Here is a 20,769-nt window from a genome sequence, read left to right as displayed (position 1 = left end):
TTAGAAAAAAGGAGATGGAGGGGACCCTGATTGAGGCCTACAAAATCATGAAGGGTATAGACAGGGTAGATAGAGATAAGCTTTTTCCCAGGGTGAAGGATTTAATAATGAGAGGTCTCACTTTCAAGGTCAGAGGTGAAAAGTTTAAGGGGGATTCACGTGGCAAGTACTTTACATAGAGGGTAGTAGGTGCTTGGAATGCGTTGCCAACAGAAATAGTAGAGGCAGGCATGGTAGATTCATTTAAGATGCGTCTGGACAGATGCATGACTAGGTGGTGAGCAGAGGGATACAGATGCTTAGGAATTGTGTGACAGGTTTAGACAGTGGATTTGGATTGGCTCAGGCTTGGAGGGCCGATTTGCCTGCTCCTGGGCGTAGATTGATTGTTCTTTGTACAACACCAAACTGCTGAATAAGTACTCTCAAATCCTGGGTAACAATATTGCTCCTCATCAATTATTCATTCCTTTGTAAGCTTTCTGTGAACAAAAAAAAAACTCAAGACCCAAGAATAAATAAGCAATTAAAGTGACTTACTTCTAATATTGGTTAATTCCTATGTGTAAAACTGCTTTTTATACACCTATATTTGCACTTGAGAATTTTTAATTCACTACTTACTGAAGTTGCTTTTATTCTTTTATTTTACTTTTGGTTGCTATTCTTTCTTTTGTTTTTCTCACTGCCCCACCAGGTCTGATATTTTCCACTCTACCTGAGTGGATGTCTGATCATAACTATTCTGTTTTTGTTAAATCTCTATTAGCTACGGCTTTCAGGCAATACAGTTAAGGGGTGGATTGTCATAACTGCTCCCATACCTGCCCCAGATTCTGCCATCATGTAAAAGCAGTTTTCTCTTTTCATAAATGTAGTGGAGGGGATGACATAGCGAGGCTGATAGTGGACTAGCAATCCCCCAGAGACCAAGTTAATGCTTGTGGTTTAAATCCCAATGCAAATAGAAATTCAAATAAATCTGGAATTGAAGCTACTCTAATGGTGACTGCGAAACCATTATCAATTGCTGTAAAAACCCTTCTGGTTCACTGATGTCGTTTAGGGAAGACAATCTACCACCCTTACTTGACATGGCCTATATGTGACTCCAAGATATTAGCCACGTTGTTGACTCTTAAATACCCCCTGAAATGGTCCTGCAAGTTAATCAGTTGTGTTTAACTGCTATGAATTCTGATAAAATGAAACCAATGATGGACCACCTGGCATGCTGGAAACAACAATAGCAAACTCAGATCTGTCAACCCATCATGGCCTGCTTTACTGACATCAGGGGTTTGTATTAAAATTGAAAAACCTGTCCCAAAGACCCATCAAGTAACAACCTAAGATAGTCATTGTTGTTGAATCAGAGCTTTACAAATAACCTCTTAGACACCATCACAACCATTGGGTTTGCCTTGTCTCATCACAGGTGGGAGCACAATAATACAGAGCTGGAAGACAGCATTAATTCCTGATCCAGGAAGTCTGTGGCTGAATTCAAACAGAGGCAAGAAAATCTCTGGTTGATAACTACTTACTGTCCATCACCCAACTCACCATCAGCTAATGATTTAGTACTCCTCTTTGTTGAATATGAATTGAAAGAAACACTCAGGATGATAAGGGCACTAGTACAGCTAATAATCAGCAATTACTCAGCACTGTGGAAAACTGTCCAAGTGTGTCCGGCCAAAAAACAGCAAGACAAATTCAACTCAGTGAATTACTGCCTTATTAGGCTACTCCCAATCAGAAAAGACATTATTGACAAAATATAAAATGAAATTTGCTCAATAACCTGCTCTTCGATCCTCAGTTTGCTTTTTGCCAATTCTCGTCAGCTATTAAAGTTCATTACAGTCTTAGTCCAAACATGAACAAAAAAAAAGCTAACTCCAGAGGAAAGTATAAATGTCCTTGGCATTGTGACACAGAATTTGACCTAACATGGCATCAAGTAGCCTAGCAAAACTGAGGTCAATGGTAATCGGTGGAAAAACTAGCCACTGGGTTGGAATCATAGCTACCATTAATTGCTTAGTTGTACAGAACTTAAACATTGCTAAAACAAGACGTGATGTCAAATCTTGTCATCTTGCATGCATCAGGACTCAATGCAAGAAATCAAACTTGGAAAGGGAACACTAATCTATACAAGATATAAAACAAAGAACTGCCGATGCTGGAAATCTGAAACAAGTAGTAATTGCTGGAGAAAGTCAACAGGTCTGGTAGCATCTGTGAAGAGAAGGTGGAGTTAATGTTTTGAGTCCAGTGACTCTTCTTCAGAACCTTTTTTCTAGAAATTTCTACAGCATAATAAGAGGGTACTGATTGATTGGACCTTGGCTGCATGGGCTTGAAGCAGGAACTGTTAATCGTCAAGCTTCGTTCATTGAAAAAACTGAGACCATGCAAGCAGAGTCTGATTGGTCAGGAATTTGATATGGTGACATACCGTCACTGGATTATAAATCCCGGAACTCGCTTGCCATGGCACTTTTGGTGTATTCTCGTTTGAAAACTTTGGTTTGGCCATAACTGAAGTATTTAAGGCGGCCAACAGGCTGAGGAAAGAGCCCAAAAACATTTGTACTTGAGTGCAACTAATCTGTAACTTAAGCCTCCAGCTTTACATACAGCCTTAAGTTCAGAGGTAGACAGACAACTAACCACAAAAATATTTACTCATTGAATATAAATACACAACTTTTTCTCCTTAATTCACGGGATGCATACACTGTTGACTGGGTCAACATTTATCTTGCATTTCTAATTTCCTTGGAGAAGGTGGTGGTGAGCTGCTTTTTGAATTATTGCAGTCCACTGAGATAATATAGATCCACAATGCCATCATGGAGAGAGTTCCAGGATTTTTACTGGGAGAAGGGTTCAGCTATTACAATGCAAGTATGATGAAAAAAATTCACATCCATGTTTAGGAGGAATGTTTCATTCATAAAATAACATGGAATAAAACATAAAACACATCATGAGACACTTAAATATTTACATACCCTGCTAACATGCTGGTCATTAAAACTGTACCACTGTCCATCACTGAATGATTTAATACAGGCATAGTAATGTCCACCAGCAGCACTTCCTGAGTGAACCATAACAGAGAAGAGCTCATAAATCCAGGCACCCTGAAAAAAATCATTAACAAACAAACTGAGCAAAGGAGAAAATAACTTTTTTTAAATTTGTATCAGACCCTTAATACACAAAACATCCCAATATGCTTTAAATAAGCAATGCCAACAAGAAAATCTCGCACTGAGCAGCATGTGGTTGCCCAAATAGTGATAATAACTTGGTCAGAGAGACAGATTTTAACAAGCAATTTAAATAAGGAAAGGGTTAGGAATGCAATTCCAAAGCCGAGAGCCCAAGCACCTGAAGACATGTCTAAATATGGTGCAATTAAAATCAGGGATGAGAAAATACTGGAAGAGTACAGAGCATTGAGAAAATTATTGGTTGGAGGGTATTACAAAAGATGACTAGTGTTACCACTATTTTTCTTCTGCGCAGAACTCTGAGGTCAGCGCATGGCAGCAACTTCCAAAACTGGAAGTCAATGCTTTGGCATTGACCCACAGCTTAAAAGGGAACATTACAAATAGAGTCATAGAGATGTACAGCACAGAAACAGACCCTTCAGTCTAACCCGTCCATGCCGACCAGATATCCCAACCCAATCTAGTCCCACCTACCAGCACCCGGCCCATATCCCTCCAAACCCTTCCTATTCATATACCCATCCAAATGTCACTTAAATGTTGCAATTGTACCAAGCCTCCACCACATCCTTTGGCAGCTCATTCCATTCACGCACCACCGTCTGCGTGAAAAAGTTGCCCCTTAGGTCTCTTCTATATCTTTCCCCTCTCACCCTAAACCTATGCCCTCGAGTTCTGGACTCCCGGATCCCCAGCATATAAAGAATGACCGATTACAAGGTTAATTAGGACAAAGAAATCAGAACATGAGGGGAAGCTAGCTAAAAATGTAAAAATGGACAAAGTATTTCAAAAAAGAAGAGTAACTACACACTCATTGGTCCTCAAGAGAATGCAAATAGAGAGTTAGCAGTCAATAAGGCAACAATGTAAATGAAATGAATACACATTTAGTTTCTGTCTTCGTGAGAAAATATAAAAATCTTTTCAGCAACGTTGATAGATCAGGAAGTGGAAGGAAGAAAGGAACTTGATGAAATTACAATCAATCAATCAATCAGCAGGGAAAAGATCCACAACATATGATGATGCAAGGGGCTGACGAGTTCCCAAATCCAATGGACAGCACTCTAGATTTTAAAAGTAGCACCTGAGGTAATTTGTGTGTCTGGGTTAATTTTCCTAAATTCCATTAGATGTTGGAAATGTTTCATCAGACTGGAAGTAACAAATTTTCAACAAGGTATGGAGAAGGAAAGCCAGATAGCTTGACATCTATCATGCTGAAGGTTTCAACACTAGTTCTTATGGCGGTTAAGCATCATACTTATGAAAACACAACATATTACAGTCAAGAGTTCTATGCTAGGGAAATCATGTTAAACCAATTTATTGGAGTTTGTTGAAACAGTAACATGGGAAAGTGGGAGTCTGTTGGCGTACTGTATTTGAGATTTCAAGGGCGCATTTAACAATGTTGCACAAGGATTCGGAAGAAGTGTCACTGGACTCAAAATATTAACTTTGTTCTCTTTCCACAGATGCTGCCAGCTCCACTGAGCTTCTTCAGCAATTTCTGTTTTTGTTCTAAATAAAGGTTATTGGGCAAAGTAGAAGTACATGGTGTAGGAGGTAGCATACTCTTACTGATGGAAGATTGGCTGACTGGCAAGCATGTATGTATAAAATGGTCCTGTTTCATTTTGGACGCATGTGTAAAATGGTGTTCCCCAGGAATTGTGCTTGGGCCTCAATTTTTTGCAATTTACATCAATGACTGATACGAGGGAAGTTATGGTACAGGAGCTAAACGTGCAGGTGACACAAACATTAGCAGAAAAATATGCTGGAAAGATGTGATTGCAAACAACAAGCTGAGTGCGTAGGTATAATCTGTCAGTTGGAGCAAAACGTGGGGCATTATGAAATTGCTCACTTTGGCAGGAGTTACAAAAGAGCAAAATATTACCTAAACTGAGAATGACTGCAGAATTCCAAGGTGCAGAGACATACGAGTGCCCCACTGCATGAGTCACAATAAGTAAGTATGCAGTACAGCAAGTAATAAAGGCTAATGAAATGCTTTCCAATATTACAAGACAAATTGAACATAAAAGATGTTGTGCTTCAGAATGCTATGTATTGGAGCAAACATCTCAAGTACTGTATGCAGTTTTTGTTTCCTTATTGAAGGATGTAAATGCAAAGAAGGCAGTTTAGAGTAAGTTTGCTAAATTAATAGCTGGAATGAGAGGTTGTTTTATATGGAGAGACTGAACAGACTAAATTTGTTGTCACTGAAGCGGAGAAGAGCAAAGGATGACCTCTTTGAAGTATATTAGAGATCCTGAACAGTTTTGACAAGATAATGTTTCCTTGTGCAGGCAAGCCCAGAACTAGGTTACAGTTTAAAAATCAGGGGTCATCCTTTTAGCACAAAGATGAGAAGTGTTTTGTTTCTGTCTTGGATTGTTTGATTTTGGAGTTCTCTGCCTCAGAAGGTGGAGTAGGTGTGGCAATTGAACATTTTAAGATGAAGATGGGCTAATTATGTAGTTAACAAAAACTCTACGGTTATCAAGATTAAACTAGTTGGTGGAATTTGAAACAGACAGAATCAGCCATTATCTTATTGAATGGCAGATCAGGTTTTAAAGGCTAAACGTTATACTTCTACTCCTAATTTATTATTGTCTGTGGCAATGTGCATTCCCAGAAAGTGTGCCAAGATTCCCAAGAATGTAATCAAGGAGAAATCAGTCTCTCCTGATCAAATGGATTGTTTGTGTTGAAGGTCCAGCTGGACTAAATGTGGTGAAGAAATGTTTTGTACGGTGGCTCAGTGGTTAGCACTGCTGCCTCACAGCGCCAGGGACCCAGGTTCGATTCCAACCTCCAGCGATTGTGTGTGAGGTTTGCACATTCTCCCCACGTCTGTGTGGGTTTTCTGCCACAATTCAAAGATATACAGGTTAGGTGAATTGGCCATGCTAAATTGCCCATTGTATTCCAGGATGTGTGGGTTAGATGCATTAGTCTGGGGTAAATGCAGAGTAATAGGATAGGGGAATAGGTCTGCTTGGATTACTATTCAGCAGGTTGGTATGGACTTCTTGGGCCAAATGGCTTATTTCGCTTCTATGACGATTCTGCGAATGTGACTTTTGCTTTAATCTTTTGTATAAAAATTAAAAAGGACCCAAATTTCATACCTATTGACATCAAGCCCACAGCAAAATTGCTGATCATACCATATACCTTTTCGTTCCCTGCCTTTAAGGATTTTTCACCTCCACTGTTATTCTCCAGGCATATTCCTTCATCTACAACATCATCATTTGAGAAGTCATTGCTCATCTGGTCACTGTGGCAACTTCCTTCATTCTCAGCACCACTGTCTGTGCAGCTCTCAGTCTGAGGAGATTTCTGTGGAAAGAGAATTTATTGGATAGATCAAGTAGAATTAGTCTGTTGACTTCCCTTGCCTCCCCCATCCCACTCTCATCTCACCACTGGCAGTTGTGTCATCAATGACCACAGAATTTCTTCCCTAGAACTCCTCTCTCGTCCATTAAGACTTTCGTTGAAAACTCATCTTTTGATCAGCTCTCTTCTAATATATCCTTCTTTGATTCAACCTACATTTTAAAGTGGTAACTCTTCTGTGAAGTACTGTATAAGATTTTTCTGTATGTATATAGCTGCATAAATGCAAGTTATTAATACAGGAAATGTGGTTAAATTGTATGGATTGCGCATGATCAAAACACAGTTTTCTAGATTTTAGCAAAAAAAAAACTGGATTAGTCCAAACAAAGATATGCACTAGTGCATTGGTTAATGTGTAGATGTCCACACTTGATGGATCAAGACCAGTCCAGTAACATTCCAGAAGTATCCTTCTCTTTGTCCACCTGCTCTCTCCGCTAATATGGACAGACATCTGATTATATTTCCCTCCCCTCCCCCATCAGTGTTCTGGAAAGACCATTCCCTCTGCGATTCCCTCGTCAGGTCCACATCCCCCACCAATCCAACCTCCACTCCCGGCACCTTCCCCTGCAACCGCAAGGGATGCAAAACTTGTGCCCACACCTCCCCCCACACTTCCCTCCAAGGCCCCAAGGGATCCTTCCATATCCGTCACAAATTCACCTGCACCTCCACACACATCATCTACTGCATCTGCTGCACCCGATGGGGCCTCCTCTATATTGAGGAGACAGGCCGCCTACTTGCAGAACGTTTCAGAGAACGCCTCTGGGACACCCACACCAACTAACCCAACCGCTCAGGGGCTGAACACTTTAATTCCCCCTCCCACTCCGTCAAGGACATGCAGGTCCTTGGCCTCCTGCATCGCCAGACCATGGCAACACGACGCCTGGAGGAAGAGCGTCTCATCTTCCACCTAGGAACCCTCCAACCACAAGGGATGAATGCAGGTTTCTCCAGCTTCCTCATTTCCCCTCCCCCCACCTTATCTCAGTCCCAACCCTCTGACTCAGCACCGCCTTCTTGACCTGCAATCTTCTTCCCAACCTCTCCGGCCTATCACCCTCACCTTAACCTCCTTCTCTTCGGAACTTTTGGGTGTGGCTGGAATGCATAATGGAACCTTTCCTACTGGACTCCCTCCTATTTTTCCTTGTTCCCATCTCAGCAACTACCATGACTGAGTTAGGAAATTCAGCCCATTAACTCTCATTTCCTCCTCTTGGATATTGTATGACCAGCCTCTACTGTACTTTACGTCTGCATTGATGGTGGCCAAGTCCGTGACTCACTATCCTTCATCTTAACCCTTGTTGGGATGTATCAGAACTTGACATTTTTCCTGAGGTAAAGCAAATTTTAATTGGTGGTGACAGATGGTTTGCACAATTGGATAGACAACATACTTGTGATGAAGAGTGACGTCAACAATGCAGCTTCAATTCCTGTAACAGCTCAGGTTGCTTCTGAAGTCCTGATTTCTCAACCTTGCCCCTTGCTTGAAGTGTGGTGCCCCTCAGGTTAACCAATGCACTACTGCATACCTTTGTTTGGACTAATCCATTTTTGTTTTTGCTGAAATCTAGAAAAATTTAAGCAGTCATTTGTATCGAATTAAAAACTAGCCCTATGGTCCTTTGAGACGATGGTGGCTGTTCAGTCATACTCCACAACAAATCCCTTTCCATCACTTTTCATGTTACCCTATCCTTCTATTTCTCTCTATCTTGTGTATTTATCTAGTTTCTTTTCAAATACATCTATGCGAATCACTACAAATATTCCTTTCAAAACCAAGTTCCATATTCTCACCATTGTCTGGGTAAAGAGTCAATCCAACATATTGCATATTATTCAAACAAAAAAAAATTAATCAAGTCATCCCAAAGTTTTGTTAAAAGTTGACAACTGCTTTTTACAAGGTTTCAGTAAAACAAATTATTCATTATTATCCTGGTTTCTTCTAGATGCAAAAACTAAGGGGATTTCTTCAAATTAAAAGGAATACTACATAAAGCGCATAAAACTACATAACATGGGGACAGTATTTTGTATAAATGCTTTCCTTTACCTGTAAGTTTCAAGTTATTCAATCAAAATAATTTAACAGAGGTTATCTGGTGAATTGTCTGACTGTTGTTTGTGGACTCTTGCTCAACATACCTAGGCACCTACATTTCCAATCTTACAAACAATAACTATGCTTGAAAAAGTACTTCACTATAAAGTTAAAGTGTTTTGGGATATCCTGAGGCCTTTAGAGAAACCACAGAAAAGCAAATTTCTTCCACCCATAGTCCCTTTATTTTTATGCTTTTTGTTCTATCCCAGTTACAGCTCCTGCAGTGGGCATTTGAGCATCATTGTGAAGGATCAGATCTTCGAAACTGTTGGACAATATCTAATAACTAGGCCTTCAGCATTATTACACATACCTCCTCTTCCACATCTATGAAAGGACTCATGTCGAGCTCAGCTGGAAAGGTCATTCGGTCATTCAGCTTAATTCTGTGCATCGTAGTATAGTCAAAGTCAAAGCGCTTCAGTTGCAATGTCAATAAGTATGGGAAGTGTAGAAACTTTAGCCCCTGTAGAAAGAGATTTCAAGTCACCTATGATTCAATATGCTTGAAATGCAAGTTGACCAGCATTCATCACTCAAACTATTTACCTTGCGCGCATCACATTTTTTCTTGCAGCGTTCACAGAAATATTGATTGGGGCCATCTAAGGTTTCAGGCTGAACAAATGCTTGCAACGCCTCTTCCTAGTGTGAGAACAAACAAAGAAAATATATACAACTCTGCAGGAATTCCACAGTTTCAAACTTTCTTGTACATTCTTCAACCAATGAATGTGACACATGTAATGAAAGAAATTAAATTCTACACATGTGGACAGCTACTCTCAATTATGTAGACTAAAGAGTAGAGGTTCCAGTTTTGGTTACCTCAGATTACAATGGGATTTTGATCAGATGAGCCAATGGGCTGAGAAGTGGCAGAAGGAGTTTAATTTCAATAAATGTCAAATGCTACATTTTGGAAAAGCAAATCAGAGCAGAACTTATGCACTTAATGGTAGGGTCCTGGGAGTGTTGCTGAACAAAGAGACCTTTGAGTGCAGATTCATAGTTTATTGAAATTAGAGTCACAAGTTGATAGGATAGTGAAAAAGGCATTTGGGATGCTTTCCTTTATTAGTCAGACTACTCAGTACAGGGGTTGGGGGGTCATGTTGCAGCTATACAGGACATTGGTTAGGCCACTGTTGGAATAATGCCTGCAGTTCTGGCCTCCTTCCTATCGGAAAGATCTTATGAAACTTGAAAGGGCTCGGGAAAAATTTACTACAATGTTGCTGGGGTTGGAAGATTTGAGTTATAAGCAGAGGCTGCCTTCCCTGGAGCATCAGAGGCCGAGGGGTGACCTTATAGAAGTTTTAAAATATCATGAGAGGCATGGTAGGATAAACGGACAAGTCTTTTCCCTGGGATGGGAGAGTCCAGAACTGGCGGACATAGGTTTAGGGTGAGAGGGGAATGATATAAAAGACACCTAAAAGGACAACTTTTTCATGTAGGGGATGGTGCGTGTATGGAATGAGCTGCCAGAGGAAGAGGAGGCGGCTGGTGCAATTACAGCATTTAAAAGGCATCTGGATGGGTATATGAATAGGAAGGGTTTAAAGGGACATCGGCCAAGTGCTGGCAAATGGGACTGGATTAAGTTAGGATATCTGGTCAGCATGGATGAGTTGGACCGAAGGATCTGTTTCAGTGCTGTACATCTCTACGACTCTCCAATAATGCTGAATCAAAGACTTTCACCAAAATGGTCATTTATTACTACTTAATCCTTCCAGCTTTATTTCTGGGAACAATCTACATTCGAGCCTGCTCTTGTTGGGCTTATTGTGGCATTGGCTAATTAATTCTCTTGAATGCAATTCAATAATTTTGTATCCTTTGTGCCTTTCACACTGTTTTTACCTCAGTTGATATTTGGTTAGTCAAAATACTCAAATATGATTGCCCTATTAATTTTATATACAGAAATATGCCAACCTATTTGCTCCTCCAATATTTTCCTCCTATTTCTATGTTTATAGTGCATACCAGTAGTGTGGATGACCCCTTTTATTTCCGAAATAAATTCAGATAGCGCTCAACGTAGAGGAGAACTGATTTATCTACCCAAGGGTTGTTGGTGGCAATCAGTAAATGTCCTTGCCTATGCCTGACCTGATCCTAACAGATTTCATGGGGCTCGCCCAAGAGTCGATGTTTGGAGTTCCCAAGCAACTCCTTCTTAACTGTATGCCATGGTGCTATCATTCTTAGTAAGTCTGTCCTGCCAGTCGAAAGAATATATCAAGGGATGGTGTTGTCTGTAACATTGCCTACGGTACAATTCCATGAGTGTGACTGTCAGGCTTGGCTAGTCTGAGGGTCTGCTCTGCCGATTTTAGTTTAACCCCCAAGTAGCAGGGAGGAATTCGCAGGTTCAACAGGATTGTGTTCGTCATTTTCAGTGCTTCAGTCATTGATTTGTAGTCTGGCCAGTTTCATTCCTTTGTTGAGATGTTGTACGGTTAGATATAACTGAGTGATTAACCAGGCCATTTCAGAGGGTATTTAAAAGTCAACAACAATGCTGTAGACTGGAGTCATCTCCAGGCCAGATCATATAGAGATAGCAGATTTCCTTCCCTTAAGGACATTAGTGAATCACAGCAGGCTAGTTCTTAATTCCAGATTTTTACTGAATTCAAATTTCAACACATGCCATAGTGAGATGCATGACCATGACCCCAGAACACTAGCCTCTCTCTCTGGATTACTATTGACATTACCACTATGCCACCACTCCCCTCTAGAAATAATAAATATTTTTATTTTAACAAGTAGTAATAGCATAAAACACACAGAAACAAAGTCTTTTGGTTTTGACACCAACTGCCTGTCTTCCCAAAAACACAATCAAAAAATGTAGCTTAATTAAGAAATTTCAATAGGCCATCCTTATAATTGTTGCATGGTCTTATTATCAAGTGACACTCTGGACAACAGAAGTCAAACACCTACCACACTGTTAAATGCCAGGTTGGAACCATATGGTCTGATAACCAGCGGGATGTCAAGGTATGTATCAATTCTCCAGCTCTCATAACCACACTCCAGACACTTGACGTAATCCTTCAATTTTCCTTGGTACAGTTGATTGATGAGGTCAGCCTGAAACACAAAAATAAGATAGCTTGGAATAAACAGTAAAGCACAGCTGAAATTTAGTGGGATGCAGCTACCCATGCTAAGACTTAACAGTGATTCTACGACAGCAAATTGCAGTGGGAGGTTTGCGAATGAATGCTTTCTTGTGGTATCTGACAGGCAAGAATCAGAATTCTGGTTTCATGAATGTAAAAGTTACATTTTAGATAGACTTCTGAAAGGATGATAGCAAGCAAAATTTCGATTTAAAAAGCTCAGTGGTAACAGATGAAGAAAACAGACTTGGAAAATACAAAACTTAACTGACCTTTACAAACTCAAATTCATAAATTAACCAATTCCACAAAGCAGCAACCCATTAAAAAAAATTGTGCCAAAATTATTTCCTCATTCAGGCATAGGGACATCAATTGAATTGGAAATATTTTCACAGGTTAAGCTATTGTTGGAAGCTTTTGAGTTCCAAGGCCATTTCCAGAAACTTGAGCACATAATCTTGCTGTATTGTCAATACGTGCTGATGTTGGAGCCCTGGATGCCCCTCACAAATATGCAAAAATTCAATAATAATTATTTGAAGAGCATCAGAGGTGGTGCCCTGGTCAACCAACATCAATAAAGTAGATTGTGGGACCTAGCTAAACACAAATTAGCTGCTATATTTTGCACATTACACCACTTCTACAAGAAGTAATTCGGTGTGAAGAGACTTGAGAGTGTGTGGGTTAACAGATATTTTTTGTAAATACAAATTCTTTTAGTAGGTTAGAAATCACTCATTTCCCTCTGGCTTTCAAAATACAAACCCAAGAGATGGTTAAAGAACAAATAAAACTAAAGTACACATTCAAAGCTATACTGAAGATTGATTTAATTATTATATTTAACTCAATACTGCAATATCTAATCGCAGTGCCACAATGTAAAAAAATCAAACAAGTTGTATCACAGCTTTCAATTTGCAATTACATTAAGAAACTACTCTGAATTTTACCTGTCACAGTAGAAAGATTGGAAGGGAAAAATAAAATGTTTGATCAGGATCCTCTTCAAGGAAGGCCAGGTCATGTCCATTGTTATTATATTAAAGTGAAGGGAGACATGGCAACATAGAGGTAATGTTACCAACCAGCAACTCAGATGAATGCTCTAAGGACACATAGTCAAGTCTCACCATAGCAGCTGCTGGAATTTACACTCAATTAATAAATCTGCAATTCAGTCTAATCTCCTTAATGGTCACCAGAACAGCTATCATTCACTGTCATAAAAAGCTCATCTGGTTCACAAATGTCCTTTAGGGAAATAAATCTGCCATGTTTAACTGGTTTGGTCTATATCTGACTCCAGATCCACAGCAAAGTGGTCTACTCTTTAACTGCTTAATACTCTGAAATGGCCACTCAGTTCAAGGGTAATAAGGGATGGGCAGCAAATGCTGCCTTTGCCAGTGACACCAAAGAAACTATAAAGAAAAATTAACATGGGATTACCTGTTCAGTCTGCTTCCATTTCTGCTCCAATGCATCAAACATGACCCTGCACAATTCTTGAACATCATGCTGCTGCCAAGCTAATAAGGGAAAACCAGTAACAATTAGGTCACATTAAAAGCTCAGCTATTAAACACCTAAGAGCATATTTTACTCTTGCAACAAAGGAGTAACTTTGCCTCAAAATACAACCAACCTTCACTGCTGTCCCAGCCAAAGCTTCGAGTCACATCTGTTGTTTCCACTGCTCTTTTCTTACTAGTTTGTAACAAGACAAACAACCTTTGGAGTTGATAAGGAATGCTGATCACTGGATCTTCATCATATTCTTCAAACTCCCACCTGTGAATACAATTCCATGCAACCATTAGAAAATTAACATTTAAAAATCATTAGGTCAGTTTGTCCACTCGAGGGGTCAGCCAAGAAGCTTGAAATACTGCTGGCTAAAGGGTTACTGGCAGAAGATTTGGTCTGGGTATGTGCTGAATATTCATGCTGCTAAATTATTAGTTCGATGGTTAAATGCGCTGAAATATAATTGTGAGAAGAGAAATAGTCCTTAACCGAGCAGATTTTATCCAAAGCCTATATTTCATTTTGGACTACACTAATAAACTCTCAAGTTAAAGGAAGGGTATCCAAACTGCATCTCCATAGGTCAATCTCTGGTTCCAGAAAATTGGCCTACCACAAGCCAATAATTGTTCTATTTCTCAAGTGCGAATTTTGTGAGCCTAGAGGTTTGAAACGGATCGCACCCTCATTTTGTGATCTCTGGTAGAAAATTCCCAAAACAAGAGGTCTGTTGGAATCGATAGCTTTGAATATTCACATTTTAATGGAAAGATCAACTTAATACATGGCCCGGAGACTCTGTGGAATATGAGCAGGGAGCTAATAACAGCAAACATTTGGATACTTCTGTCCCATTAAATCTTGATTACAGGCAGAGGTTAAAAATAACTGTCAATTCTCTAGTGTTCTGCCTCGTGCTCTAACGGAAAAGAATGAGACAGGTATAGGCATCAAGTTGGATGACAGTGAAATATAAAGTGAGCATAAGGAGTGAACATAAAGAGGAGGCACTAGTGCGTTTAGCAGCCATGACTTGATAAATCCGCATTGAACAGCTGTGCTCTTCCAGCACCACTGATCCAAAATCCGCATTCCAGGCCATTGACAGAGGAAAGGGAAGAGTTATTACAGATTCTGGCAATAATTTTCAGATACTCTCTGACCACAAGTGAGGTGTTAGAGGACTAGATGATTGCTAATATTTTTTAAAATAATTAAACAAAGGAGGAAGGGAAAGACCAGGAAATTACAAGTATTAGTGAGTCCAACGTTACAAGAGGAGAGTTACTAGGAGGAGTTCCGAGGAACGGAATATATCTGCACCTGGAGATACAGAGATCATAGGTTAGTCAGGGACAGTTGTCATGGATTTCTTAAAAGAAAGAAGTGGTTTGACAAACTTCATCGAGTGTTTTGAGGCAATAAAGAATGTTGATGAGAACCTACATTTGACGTGGTCTACATGGATTTTATCAAGACTTTTGAAAAGATCTCTAAGCAGATTGGTCAAGAACATAGAGCACATGGGATTGAAGGCAATGTGGTATGTTGGATCCAAATTGTTTGAGAGGCAGGAAGCAGAGGATGATAGTAGAGAATTGCTTCGGCGACTGGAAGTTTGCTTCCAGTAGAGTTCCATAGGGCTTGTGGCTGGGTCCCGTGCTGTTTATGCAGTTCTTTAATGATTAGGACGTAAACAGGGTGGTGGTGTTGGTAGTGATGGGGGGAAGAGAGAGAGAGAGAGAGTGGGTAGAATCAAAATTTGTGGAGGGCATAAAATATGCTAGGCTGTTAAATAATGAGGAGGACAGCCATAAACACACAAGTCAGGTGAGTTCAGCAGCTCTAAATCCTTCCCAGAAAGTGAGGAGTAATGCACATGAGGTGCCGTAACAAGGCAAAGAATTACACTATGAATGAAAGGACCCTGTAAAGTATTGTACATCAGAAGGCATTTGGATGGGTATATGAATAGAAAGGGTTTGGAGGGATATGGGCTGGGTGCTGGCAGGTGGGACTAGATTGCGTTGGGATATCTGGTCGGCATGGATGGGTTGGACTGAATGGTCTGTTTCCATGCTGTACATCTCTATGACTCTATGAGAAAGACTATTTTTTGTGCATAACCACAGATCCCTTGATGGATAAAATCAAAGAACATAGATAGGGTTAATTAGAAGGCAGACTTGTGTAGGGGTTAATAGTCAGGGAGCATAGATTTAACATAAGAGGTCAAAGATTAGGAGGACAGCTGAGGAGATTGTTTTTACCCAGAGGATGACGGGAATCTGAAATGTACTACTTGAAAGGGTGGTTGAGTCAGAAACTCAAAGCATTTTAGTAGTATTTAGGTATTCACTTGCAAGACCATAGCCTCTGGGGTATGGGCCAAATGCTGGAAAACTGGATTAATGTAATCAGATCTTTGTTGACTAGCACAGACAGGATGGCCCAAATGGCCTCATTTTGTGCTGTAACTACCCGAGAGTCTAACTTAAATATCTAATCATAATCATCCAGAATCATATTCTATTTCTGGTCATGCATACAAGAATAATCATGTGAATCATTACTTGTACAGGGCATTCCTAAACTCAGGAGTCATGAAGAGCGTCTGCAGCAAACTGTTCAGGTAGCAGGTCATAGCTTGATTCACCAATCCAACATATCCTGCAAAATACAGAACTTCATCAGTCATGTTTGACACATTAATGCCTCACTTCAACTTAACTCACCGCAAATAAGTCTTTCCCTCAACAGATGTTTTTTTACTTTCTTCCCAGGTTATGGACATAGCTAGCAACGTCAGCATTTTAGTCTATCAACACTAATTAAATCACGTTAGTGCACAACTACAACAATTACCTTCAATGAAATAGCATTACTTGATCATTGCTGCTAGTGGAAGCTTGCTAGGCACAAAATGGGCTGTATTACAACAGTGATTATGCATTAAAAATAGTTAATTATTTGCAAGTGCTTTGGTTCAGAGGTTAGAAAAGGCACCATATTAATCCAAGTCTTCTTCCCTTCACCAGGAATTGAGGCTATGTTAAAACTCACAACATAATGCATTTAAAGGACAAATTTTTAACCACTACATTTATACAAAGTATCTCAGCATTGTTTATTTGTAGAACTAGTGGTCAAGTTGAAGTTTTAATATTTCAGTACACAGAAAACACCATTCAAATTGATTTGTCAACTTATTTCTCTCTTTGGCCACTCCATTGAATAGGTTCTGGGATGCTGTGTTACGAATGCAGATAATGGACTTCTATGAGAACTTGTGGGTTCAACTACAGAGTCGCTCCTGAGCTACTCAATCGTGGAAAATAATCTACCATCCAAATATGTAATGTTGACAGTTAAAAAGGAATCAATGAAAATGCTAATTGCATGACTGTGTGGCAACTGATATGGCATCCAGCACAGTTAGGGTTTAGGAAAATTAGGCCATTAATTCCATTTGCCTTCCTAATCACTTGCTGTACCTGCATACTAACTGTTTTTGATTCATGTACCAGACACCCAGATTCCTCTGATTCACCAAGTTCTGCAATCGCTCTCCACTTTTTTTTTATTCTTCCAGTAGAGACCTTCTCTGTAGCACTAGTTTCCACAGCAAGGAAACCTAAGGAATGCATCGAAAGTCTAGATGAAAACAAAACTAATCTTGAATAATTCAGAAGCAGGAATTCCTTATTTTGGTATTGAAGCTGGGGGGAGTGATGGTCTTAGCATTATAATACGATAGTTTTAACGGCTAAACAATGAATGAATTCACCTGCAATGAGGAAGTCAATAGAGGTTACTTAAAAAACTCTTCTAAATTTGGAAGAAAGCTATCTTAAAATAATTCCATGCACCAAAAGCGTTCAACCACTAGATGTTGCCCTCATTCTTTATATCTTCCATATATTGCAGGATCCTTCAAGGGGACCAGAAAAGTACTTTGAAAGGTTCTATTACTAGAACTATTTTTAGTCACATTACTCAATAGAGATGCCAACTGCTCCAACGTTGTTGGAACCTTGGCATCTTGCACTGAAACCAAATAGTCACTAAGTCGCATGACGCATCATTAAATCCACAGCTGGGCCTGGGCATTCAACAGGCCACTTGTAGTTTAGTTCTAAATAACAAAGTAACACTTATGACCACAGAGCAATTAAGAACCAGTAGCACACTACTTAAAGTGTAACTATTGCAATTTAGGAAACTACTCTAGACACAACTTTTACACAACTAGGTCCCAATAACAGCAACATGACAATAACCAGATAATCTCTTTTGTGATGTTTGATGGTAAGTATTAGTCAAGACAATGGAGACTGTCACTCTGCTCTTATTTGATATAGTGGCTGTGGATCTTTTGTGGCCAAGTGAAGGGGCGAAACAGATTGCATTTCTCTGCTCAAGCTCAGCTTCCAGAAGGTTGCCCGAATACATCTCATGCCCAAGGAGTATTGCCCCAATGTTACTTCAGAAGAAGTTAAAAACCTTACTGTTTCAATCAGAGTTTTGATGTAAAGGAAGATCAGGCTCACTTTCATTTGCTGCTCTTGAATCCCTAGAAATGCTGAAGGCTAGATGTTGGATGCATTCATCTTGCTTCATTACTCTGCCAGTGTGCCACCCACTTATGAAATGAACTTCTGATTCATTTCAAACAGAGTAAAGGAGTGCTAATTTAATTCAGATTGTCACTCTGGTCTTCCTTTGCTGCACAAAAAGAGAGCACTGCTTTTCTAACAAGATATTCTAATTAGGACTCCTTCAGAAATGCAGGGCTGTATTACCATTCCGACAGACCGCTTGTAATACAGAACTGTCAAGAAAAAGGCAACTATGCCTCCTTTCTCCAGTCAGCTGCTGGCTTCACACATTTAAAGGGTCAGTATCACAGCCAAAAAGTGACAGATGCCGTCAAATGCCAAGAACATTAGGCAAGTGAGACATACAGCAAATGGAGTGGAAAGTAAACATGGTGTTAGATTGAAAGTTATATTAAAAGGTGCAGCAGACCCAATGAGTGAACAGAACAGTCAGGTCTGGAGCAGCAGGGGAGGTGGGGACCATGGGTGCAATGACAGGAAGAGAGGGTTGGGTCCTGAGGCAGCTGAAGGAGGATCAACTGTGGGTAAAGGTGGTCAGGTTCTTGGAAAGCAGTGGGGGAAAAAATCATGTCCAGGAGAAGTAGTGCTGGCGGTGTGCTGTACATAGAGGAGATAGGGATTGTTGTCTGGTCACTGTATAGCTCCTAATGGAGGTATAATTGGGGTTCTTTGAGGGTAGGGTTGATTGTTATGCAGTAGTCATGCTACACTCTCATAGGTACACAAAGGAAAAATAACTGATGATTCGGTTTATAACTTTATACTTTATGCAGTAATTAAGAATTAGGAAGCAGTTGATACTACCATACAATTCTGCAGATGGTACGTCTTTATTGACAATTTACTATAAACTTACCAGGAATCAAGCTATTTTAGATTTTAGTCCAACAGATTTAATGGGAAGCACTAGCTTGCGGAGCACTGCTCCTTAATCAGGTGGTCGTGGAGTACACAATTGTAAGACACAATTTATAGCAAATCAGGAAACTGTATCCTCCACAACCACCTGAAGGAGCAGCGCTCCGAAAGCTAATGCTTCCAATTAAACGTGTTGGACTATAACTGGTATTGTGTGATTTTTAACTTTGTACACCATGGTCCAACACCAGCATCTCCAAATCAGAGTTTAGATTTAGCATTATGTAGAGAAAAAGGCTAATTAATAACCTTGCTGAAAAGAAGCCTTTGGGAAACAGTGACTAGATGATTGATACTCGCATAAAGTTTGAGTATGATCGGAACAAAAAACTATGAGGATACAAGGCAAATTTGCTATAAAAGATTGGGGAAATACACTAAACAGGGAGAATGTGAAGACTGTAGATGCTGGAGAGTCAGAATTGAAAAGAATGGTGCTGGAAAAGCACAGCAGGTCAGGCAACATCTGAGGAGCAGAAGATTCAACATTTCAGGCATAAGCCCTTCTTCAGGAATGTGGAGAGGGATGGAGGAATAACAGGTAAATAGGGGGTTGGAGGGACAGGTGGGAAGGCAGATGGACAGATGGGTCAGATCAAGAAGGCGATGCCATATTGGAGGGTTGGATCTGGAATGAGGTGGGGAGGGGGGAGATTTGGAACCAACTGAAGCTGATGCCGATGCCGTGTGGTTGAAGGGTCCCATGGCGGAAGATATGACACTCTTCCTCCAAATCTAATATGAAGGGAATGATTACTGGACACTTTGAAAACTGGCAGAATTGGGAAGATGAATTTAAATAAAGAAAATTGCGGTTGTCAATCATGAGGATTTTGGGAAAGTAGTTAGTAGCATTGGAGAACCCAAGGATGTGATATATTAAAATTTTCAGAGAGTTTTTATATGGCTTCACACAAAAGTTGTGAAGATCCAAAGCGGCCTCAAGGGGACTTGGACAGGCAAGGTAATGGACTGGGCTATAACATGATAAATGAAATACAATACTCATAAGTTATTTACTTCAGCAAAAAAAAAGAGAAAAGCAGAATATTTCTCGAATAAAACAAGATTGGAAAGTAGCTTCCAAAGGACATGGGTGCGGTTTTCGTAAGCCTCTCAAAACAAGCAATTAGTAAGCTTGTCTTCACCGCAACAGGACTGGAGTGGAGAAGAAACGATATCTTCTACAATTATATAGAGCCTTGGTGAGACTGCATGTTGTGCATTTTATGCACAATTATGATTTAAGAAAGAATATACACACCACAGAGGAAGTGCAACAAAGGTTCACCAGACTCGCGCCTGCAATAGCATGATTTTTTTTATGAGAAACAACTAACAAAACTGCGTCCATGTTCTCAATAGTTTCAAACAATGAGAAGTGAGCTCATTGAAACATACAAAATTCTTCCACAGCATGAAAAGGTGGATGTAGATAAAATACTTTCCTTGATTGATGAGCCTAGAACCAGGAGACGATCTCTGAGTAAGAATGAGGCAAAGAAAAATTTCTTCACCCAGAGGGCAGTGAACCTTTGGCATTCTTTACCCACAGGGCAGTGTGGTAGCTGAAGCACTGAATGTTCAAGGCAGAAATCTAAAGATTTTTGGAGACAACTCAACAAAGGATACATTAATATGGCATTGAGGTAGATAATCTTCCCATGATCTAACTGAATGGAGGAGCAGACTCTAGCAGCTGAATGACTGACTCCAGTCCCTGTGCTATTAGGAACAGG

At 40.0% G+C, this 20,769-nt stretch overlaps 1 protein-coding gene across 3 annotated transcripts in view; it reads right to left on the bottom strand.

Moving 5' to 3' along the window:
• The window catches only part of usp47 (ubiquitin specific peptidase 47), a 153,823-nt gene that overhangs the window by 55,807 nt on the left and 77,247 nt on the right, over positions 1–20,769 (bottom strand). For all 3 annotated transcript variants that reach the window (XM_060838995.1, XM_060838998.1, XM_060838997.1), the window contains 8 exons: positions 16,067–16,163; positions 13,612–13,757; positions 13,416–13,495; positions 11,776–11,925; positions 9,361–9,456; positions 9,125–9,277; positions 6,453–6,620; positions 3,027–3,158 (listed from right to left, as the gene is read on the bottom strand). In XM_060838995.1, the coding sequence (XP_060694978.1) occupies positions 3,027–3,158; positions 6,453–6,620; positions 9,125–9,277; positions 9,361–9,456; positions 11,776–11,925; positions 13,416–13,495; positions 13,612–13,757; positions 16,067–16,163 (1,022 nt within the window). The remainder of the gene's footprint in view (positions 1–3,026; positions 3,159–6,452; positions 6,621–9,124; positions 9,278–9,360; positions 9,457–11,775; positions 11,926–13,415; positions 13,496–13,611; positions 13,758–16,066; positions 16,164–20,769) is intronic.

The sequence above is a fragment of the Hemiscyllium ocellatum genome, chromosome 18 (genome assembly GCF_020745735.1).
Source record: "Hemiscyllium ocellatum isolate sHemOce1 chromosome 18, sHemOce1.pat.X.cur, whole genome shotgun sequence".
NCBI lineage: Eukaryota > Metazoa > Chordata > Chondrichthyes > Orectolobiformes > Hemiscylliidae > Hemiscyllium > Hemiscyllium ocellatum.
Note: the sequence above shows the minus strand (reverse complement) of the source record. Positions and strands in the feature narration are given on the sequence as shown.